Raw genomic sequence first — 27,673 nt, forward strand, 5'->3', positions numbered from 1 at the left:
CCTCAAAAAGGAACAAAAAGAAGTCAAAATTCAGCTTAAAAATATTAAACAAGAAATTTTAACCTTAAAAATATTAGAATTGATGTATTAATCGCACGTGGCAACTCCAATTTTATGATAAAAATGCTAACCAAGCAATATATTTAGCAAAAATTCAAGATTTTGGTCTTGTAGGTCCCATCCTTTCAATGCAAAGTTACAAAATGTAAGGAAACAAACAACCTCTTAAAGGCTAAATTTTAAACTAGCAAGAATAGTTCAATTTGGATTTAACTTTTGCCAAATCAAAAAGAAAATAACAGGTCAAAGTTGTACCACCTAAAATAAGTTTTGTGAAGTTGCTAAACACACCCTAATTCCTATGCTCTATGGAGGACAAGGGAAATAAAACAAGGGAAAACAATGTAAAGGAAAGGAAAAGAAAGGAGAAAAATGTAATAATCTTGTTTGGGAGTTGAGTAAAGGAAATGGAAGGTGAATCACTTCTTAGATATTAGATTTGTATCATGACGGTCTACGAAAATCCACCTCATCTATGCCCTACTTTGGGGGTTAACCAAATAATATAGAATGGAAGCTAAGAAATGTAAAATCCATTAGTTCCCTTTCCCTCCATTCTCTTTTATAGCCTGTTTGGATGGAGGGTAGAGAAGAGAAGAGGAAGTGAAATTTTGGTTTAGCTTTGTTTGGGAGAGTACCATTTGGGGTAAAGGAGGAGAGTGAGATGAAAAATTAAACTAAAATCTTATCTCCAAATTGAGGGGTAAAAAAGAAGAAGGGAAGGGAAGGAAACAATTTCCCTTCATTCCCTTTTCTTATAACCTGTTTGGATGGAGGATAGAGAAGGGAAGGGGAATGAAAATTTTAGTTTATATTTCTTTGGAAGTACCATTTAGAAAGGTAAAGAACGAGAATGAGAGAAAAAATTGAACAAAATCTTACTCCCCGAATTTAGGGGTAAAGAAGGGGCCCTTAGTCATCTTCGAAACACACCATTAACAAAACTCACCAATAAGGTTAATTCATTTAGAGACTGTTTGTTTCACCATTTTTAATGGAAAAGGAATAAGATTTGTGTCTGACGACGCTAAATTTGTAAATAAAGGATTCTTTATGAATCCTATTCTTGAGTTTGGTTCCCAAAAAATTCTTAGATTTCAGAATCTATAAAGTTAAAAAAGTATGCTGATTTTATAGAAACTCAAATACTAATGATTTAAGCGGATTTAGGACAGAAAGCTGACGCATTTGTACTATTCTCCCTCTTTTTTTTCGGAGTTCGTTTCTTCACAAACCCTATATCTATTTCTTTATACAAATAGGAGGATCAAAAGAATAACGGTTCATGCTACAGTAAATACTACAGTAATATTTACTGTATCATTATCACTGTAGCAAACAAGATATTGGATACTCTAGCAATTTTTTTTAAAAAAAACTGCAGCACACGGGAATCTATTCCTTTATACAAATAGGAGGATCAAAAGAATACCTGTTCATACTACAATAAATGCTACAGTAATATTTTCTGCAGCATTATTACTGTAGCAAACATGATATGGGATACTGTAGCATTAAAAAAAAACCTGTAGCACACGGGAATACTGCAGCATTTTTAAAAACTGTAACAGAGGAGGGAACTGTAGCGAGTAAAAAATTACTGTAGCATTAAAAAAAGGGATTACTATAGCAAGAAAAAATAAATAATGAAATGCCGTGCTTTGCACGGTGTTCACGACTAGTTATTATGAAACCAAATTCTATTCTCATTTCAAACCAAACTAAAGAATAGGAATTGAAGGGTTTCTATAAATGTGGATTCTATTTTTTCATATTATGAAACAAACATAAAAATAAAAAAAGATTCCATAACAACATAAAATTATCTAAATTTTTTTATGAATCAGCTAGGAATCCATAAAAAAATATGGGATTCCTAATCTTGGCCAGCATTGAACCAAACACCCCTTTTAACTTACATCCCGTGCTCCTCATTAACACCACCCAAAAGACCAGACGGGGCCCTTGTACCTTCCGCACCCTTATCTTGGTTCTTTCAAAACGCTCTCTATTCCTGAGCAGGTTGAAGGTTCCAGTAGAATGAAGCGCGAGCAAATCATAAAATGATCGATCGACAGAGAGTAGACGAAGAGACGACGTAGCCTCAATGAGAAGCTCACTAATCTCTTCCTCCTCTTCCTCTTCCTCTTCTCCTATCGTCGCCGCCCGAAACAAGAAGCCCGACCAACAAAAGGTTACTCCTTTTTCTTCCTTTCTTTTTTGTTTGGGTTTGCAAAGCTTTAATTTTATGCAACTCGATGTTATGCTATCTCTGTTGCTATTGTCTTCAATAATAAAATATGTGATAGTTAATAACGCTCAGATTTGTAAACCCATTTCCATTGCGTACGATGGTGATATCGCCTACAATTCTGACCCAATTCGTTATATCTACTACGATGCCATGATTTTCTGTCTTTTCTTTGTTTTTGTTTGAAGATAAATTTGTTACTTTAGTATGCTGCTTTGTAAGATTAGTCACATTGAGACCTTTGATGCAACTCATGATCCCTGAGCTCTTCAGACTTCAACTAATATCCTATTGATACTATCATGGTGATACTTTATTTTTTGTGAAGTAGGATAGTGATCTCAATGAGAAATCCCCTAACTCAATATCCTGTGCATTAAGCAAAACTAAATTTGAACTCAATTAAACCACATAGTGTGAACTTTGTGCTTTAGTTGGTCTATTAGGAGGAAAAATTGCACATGGTAAGCCACTACTCCGACATGTGAAATTGTGAAGATAATGTTTTCAATTGCATTATACAAATCTGTAAGGAGATTTGATGACCAAGCAAGTCATTGCTAGTTCTCGAGTGTGGACCCAAACCAAGAATTCGCTTAGTTGGATCCAAGTTTTATTTGTGGGGCATCTTTCTTACAGAAGCTGGAAACATGATTTGGATTTTATGCAGCAACCTTAGCAGATTTGCTGTTTCACTCAATACCTCCTAGCTGATTTTGTCTACAAAAACTTCTTCTAGAGTTTGTAACTTCAATTTGAGGTTTAGAAGGAATGCATGCTTACAAGATGAAGTCTACAGATGATGACTTCTGTAAATTGTTGCTTACCTATAAAAGTGAGTGTAATATAGTTGAAGTTGTGCATGCTACCAATATATTTCTCATAAGATTATCAAATAATCAAGAGTGTGGATAGAAGCAAATAAAATATTGAGATACCCCTTATTCTGTCTTCTTTTGAACTTTCCCCAGTTTAAATTGTTTGTTGAATGATTTTTTTTACTGCTAATTGTGGTTGAACGAAGTACCAACTTAATGGAAGAGATGTAATACATTGTAGATAACTTTTAGTAGAAGGGCATATGGTGCCTGTCCTCATGTTCACTAATGAAGTTATCAATTTGATGAGAAAGAAGTTATCTGTTTGATGAGTACGGAGTTTAGTCATAGATGGACTCAAAATATTCACATTAATCACCTTGTCAATTGATTTTCTTGGCTCTCCGGTCAAGAAAATTTTGAAGTTTGTGTATAGGATGAAGTGTTGTGACGAGCAGAAGCAGACAAAGGTATAGAGTGGCAGTGGGAGTTAGTGCCATGGCAGGACTGGTCTATGAAAGAATCTAATTGAATTTAGAATGGCATAAGTATAATGTAAACATGTCCTTGTTTCTCTATTCTTGGAAAATAAGAAACCATGTAGTAAATATTTAGTGCTGCTTAACATGTGAAATGCGTCTCCTTTGCAGGATACTGGAATCTATAGTATGTTACATGGCATTGCAGATATGCCTATATTATGACGAAGACATTCGACTGTACTTTTACTATAAAACAAGCAATCAGCTTAACTTTTTTATTCATAATTCATGGCATCAGTTTTATCTTTTGCTATCCACAATCAAAGGTTGATGTCTTTAATATATAAGCATTTTCTATTTGATGCAATGGAGATATAGAAATTTTTTTAAGGTGTAAGTTTCAAAAAAACCCCTTTAAGACTGACCATTGTTGAGATTCTCTCACTATCTATTTTAATTCCTCAAAACCCCTTGCCTTTGAGGGGTTCTTCTCATCACGTCCTAGTACATCTATTCAACTAAACCCATCGAAGATTGTTAACCTTAACCCCCTAAAGCAAAAAGGTGAAAATACCCTTGATTCCTAAAAGTAATGAAATAATATAAAAATAATAAAATAGTGGTTTTTGAGGGCTGAGGTGTATTTTCTTCTTTTTTGATTGCACGCTTGGCATGTGACATGTTATAGATTTAATGGTGTTACTTTTGGGGGGTTAAAGTGAAAAATCTTCAAGAAGTTTAGTGCAATGTAAGAAGTTCAGAGGGTTTATGTGATAAATCCCTCAATGTTAAGAGGGTTTTTGTAAAATGAAATTAGTTATTGGTGGTTATCGAAAAACGAACAAACTTAAGTGGGTTTTGTGAAATTTACCCTTGTTTTAAGACTTGAAGCCTCTGATATTTTCTGCAAGTGATGTTCTTGTTGGAAGGTCTGGTAGTATCCTCAACTATTCATGATATATCAAATAGGAGAAGAACAAAGAAATCTAAAATTTTAAGTTTTTGAATTACAATGTGAATGTTACAGATTAAAGCATTGACGAAACAGGACGAGATACAAGGTTCCAGTTAGACTATAAAGTTATAACCCTTAAACCTGACCATAACTTTGGAATATTGGTGTAGTAGGAAAAATAGCCTTTATTTTTAAGAAGCAGCTAAATCGAGGTATAGAATAGGAAAACCTTCATTGTAGTCCTCTCCTAGTTCATCAGGACAGTAAAGTGTGCTTGGGTGTTTGATTGATTGTACTGTTCATGGTTTCAAAATTCTTTCTAATTGCGGTAAACTATCAACTTTATTTTTTCATTTGTACCAATATAGTTCTCCATTGGCAATTTGGCATGCATATGCGATTTCTTTGATCAGTGATCAGCTATTTCTTTGAACTAAAGATTAGGAGGCCTATGCTTAGTGGCAGATTCAGGATTCAGGACCCATGGGCTAGTGGGTTCGATAACTAACTGTGGGAGCAATATTACAACTAGGTCTCAAGAACAAAATAATTCTCTGTGGGAACATTTGCCCATTTTTCTCGACGTGACTCCACCACTGCCTATACTTGAGATATCTTCCTACATGCATCCGTTAGAGAGTACTGCCATTTGTAAACTTTGTCATCTTCTTTACTTTTCTAGAGTTCTTTCTGACCAAATAGAACTTGTTAGGTTGCTCCTTTGTTGAATATCTTTAAGTGCATGCATGATTCATGCTCAGTCAGGTAATGTTATCCTGCCAATTGATGATCCATATTTTATAGCTGATACCTTCATTTTCCCATTATTGGCTTATTTGGGCATCAACTCAAGTTAAATAGTGTCAGGTTAATCTGTCTAAAAAGTTTATATACCTTTATGCAGAGCTTCTATACTGTATATTATTTGGTAAACAGAAAACAGATGACATTTGCAACGAAATTGGAAATAAGAATTATCTTACACGATCAAGTTGCAGGATCTAATGAAGTTATAGCATCTCAGAAATCTTCCCCTTGAAGCTTCATGTGCTTGGATCATAATCTGTCGCATAATGTTGCCTTTGGATCAAACTTGTGCCTGATTGGCAAAACTTAATCAACTTGGCATATGGATTGATGCAGTAAATAAAATATTATTATAATTGATTGTCTTAAGAAATAGTAAGAATAGCATTACAATTTTTTTCTTTCTTTTCTTTCAGGCTTCTGAGCAAGCTCCTCCAAGAATTACATCAAATGTGAAGCAAAATTTGCAGTTTTTAAAGCTATGGAGGGTAAGATGTTTATATATCTGTTTGACTTTGTATTCTGTTCTCTGACTATTTACATTTGTAGCTTACATATCTGCCTCCACCCAGATGAAACCCCCTTCATTGGATTAACAAAAGCTGGTTGTTAGATTGGTGATTCTTTTGACTTATTTAGATAGGTTATTCTTGTTTTCTTATCAACTGGTTTCTGCAGTGAAATCCCATTATTTTTAATTAGACACATTAGGTTTTGAGATCCAGTACTCTTTCTCAGAACTGACTTACTGTAAACAGATGCTGTGCTTCTCTGTTGCATGGGTATGGTTATAGGTGCCTGTATGGGTACGGGATATAGAAAATTTGTAAAAGCGGCTATATAAATATTTATACACACATATATTATGTATTAGAATTTATAATTTATCTGAGAACAAGGATGATAATTAAAAGTCCTATAATAGTTTTATGTTTCTTTTATTACGTGGATTATAAATTGGAAAATCACTAGTTTTTGAACTAGACATCCAAATGACTCTTCAATGTCATGATTTGGAACATGACTTGTGTCTTGGACACAAGTTTGAAGAAGTGGCTGTGAAGTGTAGGATTTATGTCCAAAATATGTCTTATAAGTGTTTTAAATTAAAACATGTATTGTATAATTGAGTACATGCCTGAATAAATATATGCATTTATTTGAGAAGTGTGCAAAGAGTTTGGGTACAGGTATGGGGATGGGTACGCGTTGGGTATGGGTGCGACTTCAAATTAGAAGTACCAAGGTAACATAGTTGTGCTCACATCCTTCTTTTCTGCTAGAATTCATTTAGGAGTTCCAAAAGCAGAAGTCATATACACCAAAGCCTGCCACTAGTTATCGCAAAAAGAAGGTAGTGAAAGCGGAGCTTCCACAAGACACCGAGCTCTATGAGGACCCTACCAACCTTTACTAGTCAGTGCCTTCTTCTCTTTATGGTTACTGAATCTGTTACTCTTGGAAAAACATCATTGACCATTTGAATTCTAAGGTCGCTGTTAATTCTTTTGTAGCACAAATCAAGGGTTGGACACTGCTATTCCAGTTCTTCTTGTAGATGGTTATAATGTCTGTGGTTATTGGGCTAAGCTGAAGAAGCATTTCATGAATGGAAGGCTTGACATTGCTCGTCAAAAGCTAATTGATGAGTTGATCACCTTTAGTATATTGAAAGGTTTGTTCTAAAAGATTTGTATGTAGTATGATCTTTTGTTGGCTCTATCCCAACTGTACGATTTAGAGTCTGCTACTGCTTTATTCACTGTGGATCTGCACACATAGGAAAGATGATGCTGAATGAACTTTGTCATTAAGAACATTGGCATATGAGTTTTCACCTTATGGAATTTTTCTTTAGGATATATGTAGATAATGGGAGTCATACTTTATATGTGTTATGTGTACGTCAATGATGACCTTATGAGTACTTTAATGATGACCTTATGATTATTTCACTTACGACTTCTTTCTTTGCAAGCTGTACAGAAGTAAAAGTAGTGGTGGTATTTGATGCTATGATGTCTGGACTGCCAACCCATAAGGAAAATTTTGCTGGGTATGTCATTTTCTTTCTATTGCAATTTATTTATTTATTTTGCTGTTCGATATGAACCAAAATGTTTGTAGTATTTGCTCCATGATGATCTTTTATTTCTATTTACCAAACTTTTCTCATCTTTGAGTGCAATATTGCTAACAAACAACATCCACCATTACTTTTATTTCACCTGTAACTACTGCAAAGAAATGTTGACCTATTGCTGACCTTTGATCTGGATAATGGGCGTCTTCTCTATGATTATTCTCAAGATGGTTACAACTCCATTCGATGTGTTCTTATGACATAAATATAACTTTAAAATACTTGTTTCTTTTCGTGCGCATCTTCCTACGGACCTTATTGTTAGTTTTCTAAATTGATAAACCAATAACTCAATCTCTTTTCTTCTCTTTATCTTTCCAAGAACCTGGCTGTAAGTTTTTGAACAAAACATTACTTAAATCTCTGTCCTTCTATTTATCGGTCTTCATCAATCATCTGGTAAACCTTCATGTTGTAAAACCAAATTTATCTTCGACGCTATCAGTTTTTTCTTAGTACATCCTTGATTACTCCCTCTTAAGTTTAATGCATGACTCATGCTTGATACCTTTATAGTTTTTTACTGTGCAGAGTTATTTATAAAAATAGTTACTAAAGTGCCTCTGTTCTAGTCACACCATTTTTTGTGCTCCAGTCATATGCGATTTTTCAACTTTGTAGAATTCAGTTGGGATGTCATAAGTGGTACAGTTCATGCAACTCTCTGTTTTCTACAACTCATATCAGTTCACTAATCTTTATTTTATGACGATATGTACAAAGGGGTCGCTTAGTAAACTGCAGTTGCAATTTGCAAAAAAGGCAGCTATAGTTCCAGTTCTTTGTTTCCTTGTGCAGTTGTAGTTTTTCACAATTATACTTGGCACTTTTTACCAAAATGACTTGGTAGTTGGCTGCAACTTGTTCTTACAAATATTGACCTTTTACGCAATTGCATTTATAAAAAGACTGCAGGCAAAGAAACAAACAGCTGCTACTGTAACCGCAACTATATTTTGCAAATTGCAGCTACAGTTGCAGCTAGAATTCTATACGTGCCAAATAGCCCCAACATATAATCCTTTGCATGGTTTGGTTCTTCTGGTCTTGGTAGGTTATAATTTTAAGAGCACAATATGATTCTCATAAGAGAAACCTATGCGAGTAACTCTTTTCACCTTTTCTAATTTCTTCTTCCTTTACTAGGACTCTCTGGTCTTCACTATCAATACATTTAACCAGTTTAGAAATTTGTTTGGGCACGTGCTTAGGTGTCAATCACAGCATATGGCTACAATTTCAGGTGTTAAGAGAAATCGGTTTGGGCATTCAAATTGTAGTTGCATAGATAAATTTGTTACAATGTTATTGATTTAGGTTTAAATTTTAAATTAAAGTTCAATTTGCATCTAAATTCTAGCAAGATAGGATTATTTGCATAGGCTTTTCTGATCTTTGCTATCATTACTTGTTTATGTCAGATAGTTAATTTTAGGGTAATTAGATATTTGGAGGAGTTTAGGGTCCATTGATCTTCTTTGATGGCTAATTAACTAAGGGGAAGAAGTAGATTCCTATACAGGAAACACCTGTTATAGGGCCGGAGTTTGTTGCTCCGGCGTGCCTTCCAATGTTCAAGTCAATAGTAGATTAAACGAATTTACAGAATCTAGTTTGAGGGAGTAGGGAGTAAGTTTGCAGTTTTTTGCGTACCTTCAAATAGTGGAGATTTCCTATTACTTAAAGAGGGTTGGTAGGTGTACATCGCTAATTTGATCGGGTTGGTGCAATCGATTGAAGGAGTCACCTTCGTGTTTAATGCGACAGTGATAGAACAACTTAAGTGCTGGCGTGGTCCGAGGAGTCATAACTTCGGCCCGAAGAGTCATGATGACTCAATATTAAATGCGATCGTGATTGAGCGGCAAGGTACGACAGTTGAAGCTAATATGTCATCTCGTTATTCTAGACATTTTCTAACAAGGGTACGAGTGGAAGATGTCTTTCGTCTCGAACCCGGATAATCCTTTTGGCTTACCCTAGCTTGAAGACGTCTTTCATCTCGGACTTGGGCTGTTAGGAGGGTCGGTGATGCTCTCACCTGGGTTGGGCTTTTGGATTAGCAAGACTCGGTCATTTAATTATGACACGTGGCCGACTCTCCAGTATATCATTAGACTTGATAATTCTCAGGATACAATAATACTAGTCTTCTCCAATTCACTTTCTAGCTAGATTCTCTTAAAACTTGAAATTAGATTTAGCACTGAAGGAGGGAGCACGTCCAATCCGTTTCATGCTATCATTATCGTAAACTATCAATTGATTCAGTTCACTCTTGCTTTAGTTAGAAGCTACTATGTTTAGATCATAAAAGAATTCCTTTTGCTACTTTCTAGATACATGTAGACATTTATTATCTATATCCTATTCACCTTTTATCACTCTTGAAATATATTGAGTTATCACCTTTAACTCCCACCATTATTTAGTGGACTCCTTTTATTATTTCTTCATGTTTTTTTTCCATTTCCCAAGAAAAATTGCTAAATTGTCAACTTATGTGAACTATCAACTTATGTTACCTTTTTCAGCTATCTCTTGGAATAAAATTAGGATACTCCATATCTAACCTATCTATCTTGCAAGTGAGAAAAAAATTATTTGATCTAGGTTTAAATAATATTAAATATTTATCTAGTTTCTCAAAACATGTGTATTATTCTACCATTAGGTCACACGGCATTACAAAATCCAAAATCAAGTCATCTACCTGATTCATTACTTTGATCTCCATGCAACTGATGGAGGATGGATTCTGATTGAATTTGAAAATTAAAAAGACGCAACAAAATCACGAAAGTCTACCTCGTAGACAATGTCTATCATCCTCGTGGAAGATTACTTCAACTCACATATTTCTATTAATCAATGTCTATCTTCCTCGTGGAGGATTACTTCTTATGTATATAGAAAAAACTTAATATTAATGGTGACATTAAATAATGAAAATCTTATCTAATAGAACTAAAAATAATCATAACCAAATATCTAACAACTATATCTAACAAGATAAAATCTCAAACTACTAATCCCTATCAACGAAAATAAAATCTAGATGCAACAAAATACTAACTATATTACCAATAAAATAAGTCGTATCTTAAGTTGTATTGCATCAAATCCCCCATTGTTAGAGAAAACCCGATCTCAAGTTTTATAGTGGGAGAGCATGAATTTTTTTGTGACCGATGAGAAATATTGCACTACCGTATGGTTTATAAAATTATATGCATAATTCGATCAGGAGTAGGTGATGGAGGATTTGGATTGATAACCTCTACTATCAAATTACTATAGATTGCATATCTAATATCTCGAACTACACTTCAACTTTGGCCTCGGGCTTTGGATTTGATTCGAGCTCTTCTGGATTAACAGTCTGGTTTGATTTGGACTCTTGTTCAGATTTAGGCTCTAAATCCAAGCCTAAATCTATCTTCTGATTTTTCTCTTTTGATTCCAATTCAGACTTGGTTCTGGATTGATCTTTCGATATGCATATTTTTCTGACTCGCATTCAGATTTAGCTCAGGTTTTGTTGAGGCTCTGTCTCCACTTTTGCTTCTGATTCTATTTCTAGCTTTGTATTGAACTTAGATTTCTCATAGGAGTTAGGGCACTCGTGTTGACTTTGATTTAGGCTTTAAAGATAAACAATAAAATCTTCTAGTTGGTTGAGAAGAGTCTCCTTTCCAGAAAAAAGTTTCATAGGCTTCCATGAACAGGTAACTGAATAATAACCTGAATAATTTATAGACCTTCATTCTTGAGCTTCTTTCTTGAGCCCAAACTTTGCATATAAACACTTATATTTTAGATATTTCATAAATAAGGAATATATCCTCGATATCTTGAATCTAGACTTCAAAATCAAAGGGCTGCTCACATCCATCAAAGTCATAAAAATAAGATAAAGGACCAAACTATAATGGATTGAAATTGTATTGTTGTGAAGGAGGAAGTAGATTGCCCATAATAATCATGGATTACATGAACGTGCTCTGATACCAAATGATGAGGGACGAATTCTGATTGAATTTGATATTTTTAAAAATAGATCGGATGGTTGTCGGAAGATGATGAACAATACTTGGTAAACAATAATCACTGAACAATGTCAGGTGATCAGTGACGTATTTTAAAAAGAAATCTAAGATAAAAACAGATAAATTAGATTAGACAGGATTCACTCACAACATCAAACCTATAAACCAACGGCTTCACGCTTAGCAACTCATGCTTCAAAGAGAGATTTCTGAAAGTCACATATTTCCATTAATCAATGTCTATCTTCCTCATGGAAAATTACATCTTATTTATAAGAAAAAACATAATCTTAAAGGTGACATCAAATCACTAAATTCTTATCTAATAAAACTGAAAATAATCATAACCAAATATCCAACAATAATATCTAAAAAGATAAAAGATCAAACTACTAATCCCCATCAACTAAAATAAAATCTGGATGCAATTGAAATTGAGATTTGAGAGCGAGTATGTTGTCTGAGAGCGCACGTTAAGGGCAATTCCTTATCGTGCTCATCGCTCACGATTCTCTCATTTCCTAGTGATTTTCAGGTGTCTATGGGGAGGAAAAGGAAAGTTCTAGGTTGCTATGCTTCGTCAACGTCGTCTTCTAACGCGAGGCCTAGTGGATCTAAGAGATCTCATATTCTTCCTATCTCGTCTCCTCCAAAGATGAGACCTAGTGGATCAGAGAGCTCTCCGGTTCTAAATGTTCTATCTCCATCATTTCTCTCAATGAGACCTAATGGATCTATGATCCAAGATCAGATTGTAGCTCAAAATTATGATTTGAATGTTGTTGAAACCCCTTTGTCTGGACCAAAAGACCTAACTAGGGTCAGGGATTTTGGATCGGGGGCTTCCATCATCTCGATGAACCCGAGCTTGTTGATGTGGGGGTCTCTATGGCTGGTCCTTCGCTAGATTCGTGAAAGCAAAATTGGGCAGAAATGGTGGAAGATTAGCAGGATCTTGATTCAGCATCTGATGTAGTTGATGAAGAGTTGATTATAGATCCTGATACAGAAAATCCTTCGAAATAGGTAACATTAGACAATCCACTAGTTGTTTCTAAATGCAAATCCTGATTCAAATTCTACACCTAAGAGTTGGAGTAGTCTTTTTGAAGATAATAGGAACAAGACTACATGTTTATTTTTGGAATTCATTCAAAATTCTTATTCTGGAGTAGTAAATATTGAAGATGATGAATGGTTTTGAGGGTTCTAAAGAGTGGAGATCATCGCTTGTTGGTAATATTCTTGTATTGGCTATTGATTTTAAACCTAGGGAGAATTTTATTAAAATTCATTGGGCTGATTTTGATAGTGTCAACCTTTTTGTTCTTAAACTTAGGATGTTTTTAATAAAATTTGAAACCGATGAGCATATGAGATTGGCTTTAGAGAAGTGTCCTTGGTTTATTGGTGGGAGACCTCTACTTCATCAACCTTGGACTGTGGATTTGAATTTAGATCAAATTGAAACCAATGTTTTTCTGCTTTGGGTTCAATTGTCAAAATTGAAGTTGAATCTCTGGACTGTGAAGAGCATGTCAAGGATTTCCAGTGCAATTGGCAAGCCCATTTGTACTAACAAGCTTAGTGCTACCAAAGAGTGACTAACTTATGCCAAAATTGTTGTTGAAGTCAATATGCCTACAAATTTACCTGAGTCAGTTGAGATTAAGGGTTATAATGATATCTTTATCAAACAACCTATTGTATATGAACACAAGCTTAGATGGTCCTATGTTTGTAAGAAATTGGGACATGATGTTCAACAATGTTTTAAAAAGAAGTTAGTGTGGGTTCCGAAGACCTCTTTTGTTCCTGCCACAAATGGTGTAGGGATGGAGCAAGCTGTTGCTGTTGCTCAAAAATAGGTTATTGCTGCATCTACTAGTACTACAAATGATACTGATTGGGGTGATTAGGGGTGGCAACGAACCAAATATCTAACAAATAGTTCGTTATTTGTTCAGCGAAATGAATAAATTTTTTTACATTCAATTCATAAACGAATAAAATTTAATGAAATATATGTTTGATTCGTTAGACTATTGTCTATTTGTTTATGTGTCCATTTCTGTTCTATTAGTTTAACTTGTTGGGAATTCTATTAATTAATCCCTTTTATTGCAAATCCAAAATCATATAGAAATAAGAAAGCAAATGATAAAATAAAGTAGTTAATGTGGCAGGCCCAACGAAAATCTCTTACTTAAACAATAAACGGGCCTGGTCTCATGCTGCCCAATTAACCCCTCAAATATGAGTTTAGGGTTTTCTCTGCTATCATGGAACATGAGCCACAAAATTCAGCTCTCTTCTCTCTTTCTTTCCACGCGCCTACTACTCGCTCTCTCCACACCTTTGCTTCCATATGAGTTCTTATACTCTCTCATTGCTCTTCCCCTCTCACATCTTCAATGGAACTGAATCTTTCATGAATATTCGCAGATAATTCTCAAATTTATGTAGAAGTAAATGACTCAAATTCAGATCTAATCTAATAATCCTCTCAAATTCGTGAATGTTTCAGCCTGAGCCGAATTCGAATTTGAACATAACACTCTTTGGTTGGATTCATGTCGTTTACACTCCTAGGGGTGGTAATTGGATTGCTCCTAATCATAATTCAAGCCTAACCATAGGAAAACAAGCTACTGATGGTTTTGCTCAAGTTGTTGCTATCACCAATAATTTTCAAGTCCTGAAAGGCTTAAAGGATGTGGCTATTGATGGTGCTCATGGGAATACACGAGTTCCTTTACATGGATTGTATTGGAATCAGAATGAGCTGATTGGAGGTATCTTTTTCCTTAAAGAATTTGGTTTTTTGGAATATAAGGGGTTTTAATAAACCCCCTAAATATACTGTGGCTAGGAAGCTTATTTCTTATTTGCATCTTAAAATTTTGGTTTTAGTAGAGGCTAGAGTTAAAGAAAATAAGGCTTGGATTCTTTGGGATCCTTCTTTGTATAGAGTGCATCTTCTTGCTACGGAGGACTAATTTATCCGCTGCCATATTGATACTGTAAATAACTCTTTTTCTTCCTACTTAACAGTTATATATGCTGATAATAGGTTAGAATATAGGCCAGTCTTATGGGATGCACTTACCAATATTCATATTACTGATGACCCTTGGATCATTTGTGGTGACTTCAATAATGTTTTGGGGTAGGATGAAAAGCACCTTGGTTCTCTTGTTACTGAGCATGAGACAAAAGGGTTGAGGGGTTGTACTTCGGCAAATGGCCTTACTCATGTACAGTCCATGTGTTGTTGGTTCACTTGGACTAACAAACATGATGTTCATGGAAGGGTTTGGTCTAGAACTGACAAAGTCTTTGTTAAGAACATGTGATTATATCTTTATGCTTCAAGTTATGTTGATTTCATTCCATCAAATATATCTGATCACTCACCTGGAATGATATCTATTTTGGATGGAAACTCATCTCTTGGAAATCCTTTAGATTTTTTAAGAAGTGGACTGAGCATCAGGAGTTCCTTCCTCTTATTACATGTGCTTGGCATGCTCCCATTTTTGGCTGTGAAATGCTTATTCTTTCACAGAAGCTTAAGAGGCTCAAAAAAGGATTTATCTCACTTGAATAAAAGGTATTTCTCTGGCATTTCTAATCAAGTGATTGAATGTAAGGCTCAGCTAGATGCTATACAACACAAGCTTCAGTTTGATCATTTTAATAGTGATTCAGTTCAAAAGAAGAAAGCCCTTGATGCAAAGTATAATAATTTAGTTGCTGCCGAGTCTCTTTTCTATCATCAGAAAGCAAGCTAGATTGGCTAGCTCAAGTGGATCAAAATACTGCCTAGTTTCATCAACCATGAAGACTAAATATCAGCATAATTCTATCTTTGCACTTTATAATGCTACTGATGAGAAGCGTATTCAACTTTCTGATATTGCTAATGAGATAGTTGGTTACTATCAGTCCTTGGTTCTACTTCCTCTGTTCCTTCTATAGATAATGATATCTGGAGATATGGAAATACTTTATCCATTGATATGCAGAATGATCTCTTGCAAGGAAATTATAAAGGCAGTTTTTTTTCAGTTTCTGATTTGGAAGCTCCTGGTCCTGACGGTTATTCTTCAAGTTTTTTTAAAAGATCTGGGCCTATAATCGAAGACGATTTTTGTTCTGCCTTAATGGAATTTTTTTCAAAACAACAAGCTCATTGGACGGTAGAATTCTACAACAATCACTTTGATTCCAAAAGTAAATAATCCTACAGTGACTTTAGACCTATCTTCTGTGTTAAATTTTACGAGGTCATATCAAAGATTCTAGCGGTTAGATTGCAAAAATAATGCCTGGTATTATTCATGATGCTCAAAAGTGTTTTGTGAAAGGGATGTCTTTGGTTAGTAATGTGCTTCTAGCTCATGATCTTTTAAAACACTATTAAAGTTGATATTAGAAAAGCTTTTGATTTAGTTAACTGGTCTTTCTTGGAGCAAAGTATTGAATGGTCTTAAATTTCCCTCTCATTTTGTTAATTGGATTATGTTGGGGGTCCCTACTACAAAAATTCTCTATTTCCTTTAATGGAGAACTTCATGGCTATTTTCCTGCTAAGAGAGGTCTTAGACATGGAGATCTTATTTCCCCTAACTTATATGGCCTATGTATGAAATATTTTTCCGGTGGCTTATGAGAATGTGTTCTGAAAGATGTTTAAGTTCATAAGTTGCATCCAAAATGTTCCAAACGAGGAATATGCCATGTTTTTTGCTGATGACCTTCTCGTATTTTCAAAGGGTGATCTTTCTTCTGCAAGGAGCTTGAATGAGGAAATTCCCATTTTGCTGCTGTTTTCTGCTAATAACTCTAAAAGTAGCATTTATTTTGGTGGTGTTAATGGCACTGCTAAACAGATATCATTCATGAATTTGGTTTTGTGGAGGCTACTTTTCCTGCTAAATCTTGGTTTGCCTCTCAGTACTGGTAAAATTAGTAAACTTCATTGTCAGCCACTCATTGATAAACTTTTAGCTATAATTTCCAGTTGGCAAGCTAGAAAGCTCTCTTATGCTAGCATGTTAACTTTGATCAGGTCAGTTCTATTTGGCATTCAAGTGTCTTGGACTAGTGGTTTTCGTTTTCCTAAAGCCATTTTAAGGAATATAGATCAAATTTGCAGGAGATTTCTCTGGGGTGGTGGTGCTAATCTTGAAACTCCTCTAGTGTCTTGACATGATATTTGCAGTTCAAAACAAATAGGGAGGCTTGGTATATTCCATGCTGAAGGTCGGAATCTTGCTTCTATTTCCAAGTTAATTTGGGAGATTCAATGCAAGAAAGATGCTTTGTGGATTAAGCGAGTTCATGAAGCTTATCTTAAACATCATGATATTTGTCATGTTTTGCAAAAACTTTGGGATTCGTGGCACTGGAAATAAGTTTTGAAAGTGAGAGATTTCCTTTTGCTTAAATGGGGATTTGTTGATGCCACAATTAGAAGCCTCTCTCTTTGTTTGGTTGGTTGCAAATTTATAATTTCTTCTGCTTATCATCTGCTAAATGATCAGAATATGGTGTTTAATTGGTCTTCTCTAATTTGGAGTCCGTTAAGTGTCTAAGCATAGGTTTAAGGAGGCTTCTAACTCAAGACAGACTTATGCGCGTGGGAGTTCTGAGCTCTTTACTGTTGTTGTCTGTGTTTGCAGCATGAGGAGTCTATTGAGCACTTGTTATTTTCGTGCCCTTATTCTACCTTGGTTTGAATTCAAGTAATGGCTTGAAATAGAGTTTTATGATTATCTTACCCATCTTCTTGGCTGGATATGTTATAATGGAGTGCTGTGCATGCTAGAGGGAAATCTGTGAAGAGGAAGATTCTAAAGGCTAGGATTGCTGCTGTTGTTTATCACCTGTGGTGTGAAAGGAGGATAATGATTTTTTCACAAAAGGCTACTGTTGCTAATGCTTTGGCTGCAGTCATCAAGTATGATGTTTTGGCAAGAGTTTTCAAGGCTAAAACACCTCATCATTGTACATCTAGCTATCTTTGATAGCTTTTGTTAAGTTTCGTATTCTTTGTTTTCTTGTATTGCTCAGTTGGAGCTAACTGTTTTTTGTACTTACATTCCAGCGGGTAATGAAACTTTTCATTTACCAAAAAAGAACAAAAAAAAGGTCTAGATGCAACAAAATCCTAACTATATTACTAAATAAAATGAATCCACTCTTAAGTTGTCTTGCATCAGCAACCTTTGTGCATCCTCTCATACCTACTTTGTGTCTTTACAGTAATGACCAATTGAGTCTCCTCCTATAAGTAATTTTTTGCCTCCCAGATGTCTAGAAATATTTTCTCATATGCTCCCTTTCTCATATTTTCGTTTAATCCTAGTTGTAATGCATGATCACCAAAGTTATTGACTTATTCTCCTGATACAAAACTTTATTAGTACAACCATTTTGAACTTTATTAGTACAACCATTTTGAACTTTTTATTAGTTCAGCTCACTTTTCCTCGCTGCTTTATAAGCTCCTCATCGTTTGCTGGAACATAGTGCTACTGCTTCCTTCTTAAACACCGAAGGAATCCTACTAGCGCTAGACTGAATGACACTTAGGTCATATCCACTTCTTTTTATTTTCAAAAGTTTATACATTTTCAACTTTTTTCTGCTTATTATTTGCTTTCTTATGTATAAATGTTTTGTGTCATAGGTAACTATACTCGGAGTCCGTCCCTTTGAGATGATATCAATTTTACATGAATGCGTTTGTAGCGACCTTAAAAATTTCTGTCTGGTTGGAGGTATTCGTGATAGGTGGTAAGAGTGATGATACCTTTTTGATCTATGTTGAAGATAGTTCCACTCTATTTTCCTTCCGATTTAGGAAAATGATGCTTGGAGATCATGTATATCACTATTGCATTATTCTTGCAGTTTCTATTAGCTTCTCTTTATCTTCGTGCTCAATATGTAGGGTTCATCTTCAAACACACAGTTGACACTTTGAAATCAAATACATGAAGATTACTGTATCACCTCTCTGCATCCTTGCAGCTATCAGGAAGTGCTAATTGAGTTATATTGAACTCACCTTATCGATTAATATGATTATGTTGGACGTGTTTCTGCGGAGGTAGAAAGATTGCTAAAATCTTTATGTTCTGTTCAAGATTCTGTGATTTTGTTTTGCTTTATCTATTACTCTATTTAAAAAAAGGCAACCTAATGCTATCTTTTTTTGGTATTCTACCCCTAAAGATGTCACACTTTGAAAAATACCATCACACCCATATACAACCAAGAAGGATTTAAGTGTTAATTAAGGGGAAAATTAGGAACACAATAATTACAGGAAAGAAACCCTCAACAAAATTCAGATCTGCAGCAAAATTTCAAAAGCTTTACCAACCAATCCAAATCTACATTCATAATCTTAATCAATTTAGTTGCTTTGGCATTTGATGCCGGACAACTTAAGATTGGATTCATTTTATGTAGTAATATAGTTAGGATTTTGTTGCATCTAGATTTTATTTTAGTTGATAGAGAATAGTAGTTTGAGGTTTTGTCTTTTTACATATTTTTGTTAGATATTTGGTTATGATTATTTTTAGTTTTATTAGATTAGATATTAGTGATTTGATGTTATCTTTAGTATTAAGTTTTTTTCTTATGAATAAGTTCTAATCCTCCACGAGGAAGATAGACATTGATTAATGGAAATGTGTGAGTTTGAAAAATCTCTCTTTGAAGCATGAGTTGCTAGACGTAAAGCCATTGTTTTATAGGTTAGATGCTGTGAGTGAATTTGGTCTATTCAGACTTATTTATTTTTATTGTATATTTCTTTTTTTTTTAAATTACTGTTCACCCAACACTATACACAGGTTAGTGTCACCCAGTATTGTAGATTCATCTTCCAATGACCATTCAATCCATCTTCTTATGGTGTTTCCTTTAATTTCAAATTCAATTAGAATCCATCCCTCAGAGCCAAGAGATTCATTGTTGCAGCTTTTGACATCAGCAAAGTAACAATTCAAAGTCCATCAATGCTATGGAATTTTAAACTCAAGAACGATTTTTTTTTCAAGAAGGAGAATTTGATGCAATGACAGATCCATAACTAAACACCGCCGAAGATCTAATTAAGATTTTAGTTTGGATTTATTTTTAAGGAATTTATTTTTCTTTTAGTTGAGATCTTTAGTCAGGATTGAGTTTGTTGTTTAGATATGATTGAGTTTTCTATTTTGTTAGGATGTGTTATTTGGTCTTATCTATTAGTTGGGATTAGATTTTGTTTTATTCCTATAAAAAGAGTTGTTTCTTCATTTTTAGGAAGAAGAGAATATGTTTGTGAGAATTCTGCATGTGAATTGTAGCTAGTATTAAGCATGTGAGGTGCTCAAGTGAGGCACATCATGTGTATCTTATTTTTTCTTTAAATGAAGAGTGCAATTTCTATATTTATTTTCTTTTTATTTTGTTTTGTCCAAATAATAATCCTTAGCGGATCTCTAGCGCCTGCTCCCCCCATCACAATTCTCCTCCTTCCATCACCCCTTTTCTCTCTCAACTGAAATTTTCCCGTATAGAAATATATCTATTCAGCATTTATTCTGGTACAAAGAACATGCTTCTCATCTTCATCTAAGGTTCATTGTTTTGATGATTCTTGCTTTATTCTTTCATGGGTATTTTTCATTTTTTATGAAAATTATTTGCGTTCTTTCCTTTTCTCAAGATTATGTTGTTTATATGGGAAAGAAGACCTACACCAACCTAGATGAAATGTCATTGCATTGAGAAAGATAAGGCAAAATTTTCCCATTCATTGTCGTTGTTTCATTTTGTTGCTTTTTAATTCATTAATGGATATTTTCAATATTTGGAAAAAAATTATTCATTTCCTTGACAATTCCACTAGAACTCTCCAACAAATTTCTTTGTCATGCACGCATCGCTACCGCGTGTATCGGAATACTAGTCTTTAAGAAACAGAAGCTAACAGAACTGTAGCATATTTGTGAATTTGTAGTGTCTTCTCATCTGTCTCTTCCTCAGTGCACATGAGCCTTTGGGTGCAAGCTTGACATTTTGTCACTGCTTATGACAATATGAACTTTACAACATAGGTACACAGATCGTGTAGTGCAGTAGCTTATGTTGAGAGGAATGGAGCTAGCCCACTCTGTCCAAGCTTCTTAGAAATATGAATGAAGGTGTTAAGAAAAACATTTTCCAAATTTTAAAGCGGCCCATGCCCCCACAGGAACCCCTTAGCTTCATCCAGTAAAATTTTCTTGGATTCTATTTTCAATATATATATTCATCAATACGTGCTTAAATGGAGCAATCTAAACTCTTATAGCTGCACTCATCTTTTGTATTAATCACTTTGTGTTAATGTTCCTTCTTGAATACTCAAATCTTCTAATTCCCATTGGCAAAAATATTTCCAATATTTGATGGAAAATAATATGAAGAAGGTTATATAAAAGATTTTCCTGTTAGCAAATGCGCTGAAAAGTTCAAAGCTTAAATGTTGAGTAACTAATAGAGATAAGTTTTTGAGTAATCGTGTGCTTAGATCAATACAGTACAGTCATATTGTATAGAAAAATGGCTAATTCTAAACTGAGGATTCTAAACAGCACAATTCAAATTCTCAAACCATCAATTGGTATGATTTCATTGCAGGTGGTTTCATGACTACCAAACCACGTTATTATCTCATGTTTAGATGTAGAAAGGAATTGTAGTTATGCGTACTAAACTAATACAAAAATCAGAGCAACATCTGGAAGACTGCAGCTAAGTACTAGGAACTGTGCTCTCTTTTGGCATGGTATTACATATGTGATGCTTAACTCGTTATTTTTATTGTTGTTTCACTCTTAATGTGATAACTCATAAGTCCACTGACCACGAGCTAAATTAATGTTTGTCCCATCAAGCAAAACAAATTTAACAGTCTTATTTCACTTAATCTTATATTAAAAATATACGCAGCTTCAAATAAAATCATATTAAATTTCACATTATCCACCAATTAACTGTGTTCTAGCCTTCAGTATTGATTACCTTGCTGCGTGTAATTTAACACACCTTTGTGAAAACATTCCATATATATCTGAAATGTTTGACACATAGAACTAGACTTAAAATCATATTAAATTTCATTGATTGTACATGTACAAACGTCCATCATAATTGTTACCAACATAGCTTTGTAAATGAGATGATGTGAACCTCCAGAACTGAGTCTCGAAGTATACTTATATTGCTACAGGTGAATTTGTATATTCCATTTGTGTGTATGAACCAATAGGCCTTCTTTTGTAACCTGAACTTTCATTGCAGTGCATGCGTATGTTGTGTGCATGTTTCTTTTCTTGCCAATTATGCTGCCTTACCTTTCTTATCTTACTTTGGCAGGATCGATATAATTTTTTCAAGTGAAACATGTGCTGATGCTTGGATTGAGAAAGAGGTAAAGTCATTTGGTAATTATTGTCAAATTAGCAATTTTGTCTAGTGTAAGAATGTGTTGCATGTCAGATTTTTTTTACTAGAAAGGACAGAACACATAGTTTACATTGACGAAATGATGCATTAACTAGTTTATATAGTGCTATTGTAAAATTTTACCTCTAAAGTGACTAGAATTACATACATTCTTACATAAGAACTTTTTTCTAGCTTCCATAAAAAAGCAATATTGTGTAAACTCAAGGTTGAATAAAAACAGGTACAACAAATTGGTAAAATATAGGGTGCGGAGACATGACTGCGTATACATTGAAATTAATAATTTACATGAGATCATTATTGTTTTTCAGTTCATGTGTTATTCGAATTAAATTTCCTATCACATTTAAGTTTCTTTTACTATGTTGATTATTATAAATATGAAATTTCTCGTTTTGAACTAGACACACAAAAGGACTCCTTAAATTCATAGTTTGAAACTTGGCTGTAGGCTAAAATGAACCCGACCCTTATCTAACGAGTCTCAGGAAATGAATGTGAAATGTAGGGTATACATCTAAGAATTGCATGAGTGTTTCAAATTAAACATATATCATATAATTGAGTACAAGTTTGGATAAATGTATGCATATATCGAGGAGTGTCATGAAATTTTGGTACGGGTAGGTGTCAGGTACGGTATTGGCTTCATGATAGAAGTACCCGGATATGTTAGACATTGTTTACAACTATAATATATATGATGGACTTCAATTGGTAAGAAATAGATTACTTTTTCTAGCTAGGACATAAACCTGGGGTTTCCAATAATCCAACTTCAACAATTTATTACCTGCGACCAAGGGGCAAGAAATATTACGTAGTTCCACACTAATTTATGCTTTATGTTTTTCGATCTCTGTACTAATACAAGATAAAGGTGGAAAGTTGTGTTTGGTCGATAGTAGCACAAAACTTATGTCTTTAAAAATAATACTAAAGAGCATATTTTGAGGTCTCGTGGTTGTTAATTTAAAAAAAGGCCCATAAAAAGTTGAATCAACCCGAAAAGTTTAGCATAAAAAAGGCTTTGCTTTCTAAGGGCATCAAGAAGGGATATGAAGTACAATCGTACGAATATTGTTTATATAGAGTTGCACCAGACAATGATTCATGATGATGGAAGCGAAGATGTCCACTGGGTTGTCAGCTAACCATAATCTAGAAACGTGGACATAGTGATGATTTTGTTTTCCTATGGATATCATATTATGCATGTTATTACGTGTCGGTGTGTGGTGGTAATCTATTTTGTTAAATGTGCTACTAAGAGATGAAAATGTGGTGATGCCCACCTTGCTACTCACATCGTATTAGTTGGTCTCACCACGCTCTATCTCTTTGCGGCTCATTTAATGAAAGGAGCTGCAAGTTCATAACTATTAACACTATATATATGTATGGAATAAGCATATTTATTATACATATGTATATATTAAAAATAATGGGTATGAGGTGGGAGTTTATTTTGCTAAATGATCTACCAATAGATGAATATGCAGTGAGGCCCAACTACTAGTCTCATCAGCTCATTATCCTTTATCTTTTGATAGCTTATTACAAGACGGGCTTCCAATTAATAACCATCAAAGCCCCTTATATATAAACGAATATATTCTATGTATGTATACACATACATGCATATCGATGTCTATATATACATATGCGCAAACATATACATCTGTGCCCCCATGCACACATGTGCACACACACACACACACAGAGAGAGAGAGAGAGAGAGAGAGAGAGAGAGCATACAAAACACACAAATGCGTGTACATTTGAAATTGGAAGAATCCAACTAGAGTAAATAATAATCATAAAGTCTTTATCCCGAAATGTTTTATTAGAACTTTGGAGTATTTTGCATGAATATGCACTTTTATCTGCACCAGCAAATTGATTGACATGTGTGACACAGTGAACATGGAGAGTGTTTATAATTTGGCAAATAATATGCTACATATTGTTGATAGGTGCTAAAGATTCTAGATTTTTTAAGTTATAATTTGTTGGCATATCAGGAGCTTTCAACCAATGCCTGATACTCTGAATTAAAGCTTGATTACGTTTTGCGTTTAGGGTGGATATTAATAAGGTAATGTCCACAAGTATAGAGATAGTTTGACAATTCATGCATTATGGTCAGTTGTAAAAATTATACAGCATGCTCCCAGACTTTCCGTTGTTGATCGTGAGACAATCTTATCATCTTTTTCATCGCTGCCATTGTTATGACTTTATGTAAATAGTTTGTTAACCCATCAGGCTTTTCTTGGTAGATATTTTTGGATAAACGTAGAAATTTCTTGGGTGGTTTATGCTTTTATAGAATATTATGCTAAATGTAATTACTTGAAAATTTCTTATCAAACTTAACATTAGCTTAATCTACATCGATTTTGCTCGCTTTTCCAATTTAATACAGTTGATAATATTATATTAAATCTACATTAGACCAAGTTTGAAGCTGGAAGAGAAGTTAATATTTCTTGCCTTGCTAGGAAATCTTGTTCTATGCATAATTATTCCCTGACTCTTCGTATATGTGTCTTTCTTTTCTTATTCATGGTGGTCTTTGTGTACATTTATACAGGTTGTAGCGTTGAAAGAGGATGGTTGCCCAAAAGTTTGGGTTGTCACATCTGATGCTTGTCAGCAGCAAGCTGCGCATGGAGCTGTATGCACTTTTCCTCTTCAAGGGTAGCTTGTGTATTGAGAAATTGATTGTCATGTTTTCCTTTAACCACTTTGTATTACGTTTTCTCTACAAGCATTTGCTATTTCACGTGATTGGTATGATTAGTTTTCTTATCATTACATCTGAGGGTAGTTGAGATTGCAATCCATTTATTACCATAACTAAAAAATTTCTCAAGCTTGCATGTAAGTACTATGGTGTATGTTATTTGTTGGCGATATACTATTTGTTGACAATACTAGAGAAAGGATATTTATAAAGGAGAGAAGTGGAGACGTGCTCTTGAAACTAAAATTTCTAAAATTAGCAGAACAAAAATGAAATACGTGGAATGCATTTTCAGTAAAACTAAAAAGAGAAAAGAACATATAGTACATATTAATAGTCGAAAAGTATCAAAAGTAATCACTTTCGTAATTTAGGATCATTAATTCATAATGATGGTGAGATTGAGGATGATGCTTTCCATCAAATCAAATCGGAATTGTTAAAATGGAGAAGGAATCGGAATTGTTAAAATGGAGGAGTGCTTCTGGAGTCTTATGTGATTGTAGAATAATCATAATACTATAGAGAAAATTCTATAGGGCTGTTATAAGAGCAACAATGCTTTACAGATCAGAATGTTGGGCAACTAAAAAATAACATGTGTAAAAATTAAGTATAACAGAAATGAGAATGTTACGATGGTCTTGTGGTTATACACTAAAAGATATGATAAAAAATGGGTGCATCTATAGTAAATTAGAGGCTGTTTTCATTAAGGATAAAATGAGAGAGAATCAACTAAGATGGTTTGATCATGTACAACAGAGACCTCTTAATGCACCGGTTAGAAAAAATAATAATATTATAGTTAATGGGGCATAAAGATCTAGTGGTAAACCTAAAAAAACTTGGTTAGTAGCAATTAAGAAGGATATGATAATGGTTAACCTATCAGAGGAGATGGCCAAGAGTTGAATGAAATGGAAAAATAGGATTCATGTAGCCAACCTTAAAGATTTGGGCTAAAGGGTTTGTTGTTGTTGGCATGGAAGTATCATATACCAATTATCCTGATCATCTTCATCCAATCGTCCTGCATGGAAAAATATGGTTTTAATAACCAACTACATGCATTCTTGAAGTTCATAAACATTCAACACGTATAGACCCTCAGATCTACATGCCACAACAAGGTTATATTTGGAGTTAGATTGAAAATTATATGTAAGACAAGTTTTTTCTCTTGCTACATAAACTTGCAACTGTACAAGCTGAGCTTTCCAAGGTAATTAGTGAAATGTCATCATTCCAGGCTTAGGGTAATTATGATTTAATCAATATAATGCTGCACAATTCTTGTTCAATAGTGACATTGGTTTAAAGGACTCCCAAAGCACCCAATATTTTGCCAAATGGCATTGGTTTAAGGGACTCCAAAAGGACTCAGAGCTCATTTTGAGTTAACAAAAAACAAACAAATAGAGCGGTTAACATGTTGCTAATTTATGGCGACAAAAGATAAATATAAAAAATGTAACAAACAATAATTAGAAGAATCATGGAAAACTACACTAAGATCACAGAATATAATTTCTGTTTTTTCGATAGGGTTTGAAAGAGTAAACTTGTTCTTTCTGATAAGAGAATGGAGATGATATTGGAATAGGTTCAGTTTTGGCAGGATAATGTTATGGTGATGTCTTGAATTTCAATTCTCCAAAGTTGCCAAATATAATTGATAACATCCACACAGAAGGAGCCTAAGTGATCAATGGAACTAGAACTGGAGATATATGCAATCGAACTTGTAAATTTTTACAAAGGGTGGGGGCAGCGACACCGTTGTAGAGAAGCATGGGTTAACCATTACTTGTAGTGGCAAGGGGAGGAAACTCTCTTACTGAAGAAAATGATGTTAGCCCTGAATCCAATGGAGATGAGGGCCTCCCAAGTTTAAGCTTACATTGGATATCTTGACAGAATCAAAGCTTATTTATGGAAGTGTACTTCTGAATTCTGATGCCAGTCAACTTTTCCCAAGCAACACTATCAGAATTCTTTAGTAGAGATGCCTTCCAAGGTTTGTGTAAAAAGGTACCATTACTTTTTATTTTCGAATAATAGTGCAAGTGACTGCAGGTAGTATTATCTTATGATTGGTTAAACGACGAGAAATGTGGAGGTCATAATGAATATGCAATCTCCACAATGAACATGAGAAATTCAAAGGCTATAATGAATGTGTAATCACACTGATTGAAGCCGGACAATTTTTTTTTTCTGGAATGAATATTATAAATCTGTAATCTCATTGAATGAGAAAGAACTATCTTGTTACCTTTACCTACTTGAATAAAAGGTACATCCTTGTTTTGAAGTAGCAACCTCAATAGTGGCCTATCATGAAATCAAAAGTAGCAATACTAGAGGAAGAATGAATAAGGTGTCAAATAGAATCCCCAATGTAAATACCTATTCTTAATTAGAGATGCAACAATGCAAGTGCAATAATAAACATGAGTAATTAAACTATTTGAAGCATAATAATGCAACTAAGTAATTAACAAAAGTTATGATAGGGTTAAAGTGATGATCTAGAAAGATGTACAAATCAGTTGGATAATTATGATTACATTTAGATTATCTTTTTTTTTGGACATGTAAAGCCTGTAACTATGTAACTATGGCTGTTCCTTGGAGTTGAGTTCAACATATAGAACTTTAACTGATTGAGGATTTGTTAGCTTGCATAGGCCTGAGGACTTGTTATGTATTTTCCCTAAGTCTCTTTTATTTCTACACTTGTCCTGGTCAAGGATGCCGTTAGCGAGATGATAAGACGATTATAACTATTATTCATCTCTATAATAATATTGGCATGATTAATATGGAAAGCAT

At 34.3% G+C, this 27,673-nt stretch overlaps 1 protein-coding gene across 6 annotated transcripts in view; it reads left to right on the plus strand.

Moving 5' to 3' along the window:
• Nucleotides 2,021-27,673, plus strand: part of LOC109840445 (uncharacterized protein YacP) — a 44,278-nt gene continuing 18,625 nt past the window's right edge. For 3 of the 6 annotated variants that reach the window (XM_020409098.1, XM_020409097.1, XM_020409099.1), the window contains exons 1-7: nt 2,021-2,254; nt 5,790-5,861; nt 6,668-6,789; nt 6,888-7,048; nt 7,360-7,429; nt 21,994-22,048; nt 24,683-24,766. In XM_020409098.1, coding sequence (XP_020264687.1) covers nt 2,168-2,254; nt 5,790-5,861; nt 6,668-6,789; nt 6,888-7,048; nt 7,360-7,429; nt 21,994-22,048; nt 24,683-24,766 — 651 coding nt within the window. In that variant the 5' untranslated portion in view covers nt 2,021-2,167. Of the gene's footprint in view, nt 2,255-5,789; nt 5,862-6,667; nt 6,790-6,887; nt 7,049-7,359; nt 7,430-21,993; nt 22,049-24,682; nt 24,790-27,673 lie in introns of all 6 variants that reach the window. The other 3 variants (XM_020409100.1, XM_020409101.1, XM_020409102.1) reach the window with 1 other exon arrangement.

This window comes from Asparagus officinalis, chromosome 5, assembly GCF_001876935.1.
Source record: "Asparagus officinalis chromosome 5, Aspof.V1, whole genome shotgun sequence".
In the NCBI taxonomy this organism is placed as follows: domain Eukaryota; kingdom Viridiplantae; phylum Streptophyta; class Magnoliopsida; order Asparagales; family Asparagaceae; genus Asparagus; species Asparagus officinalis.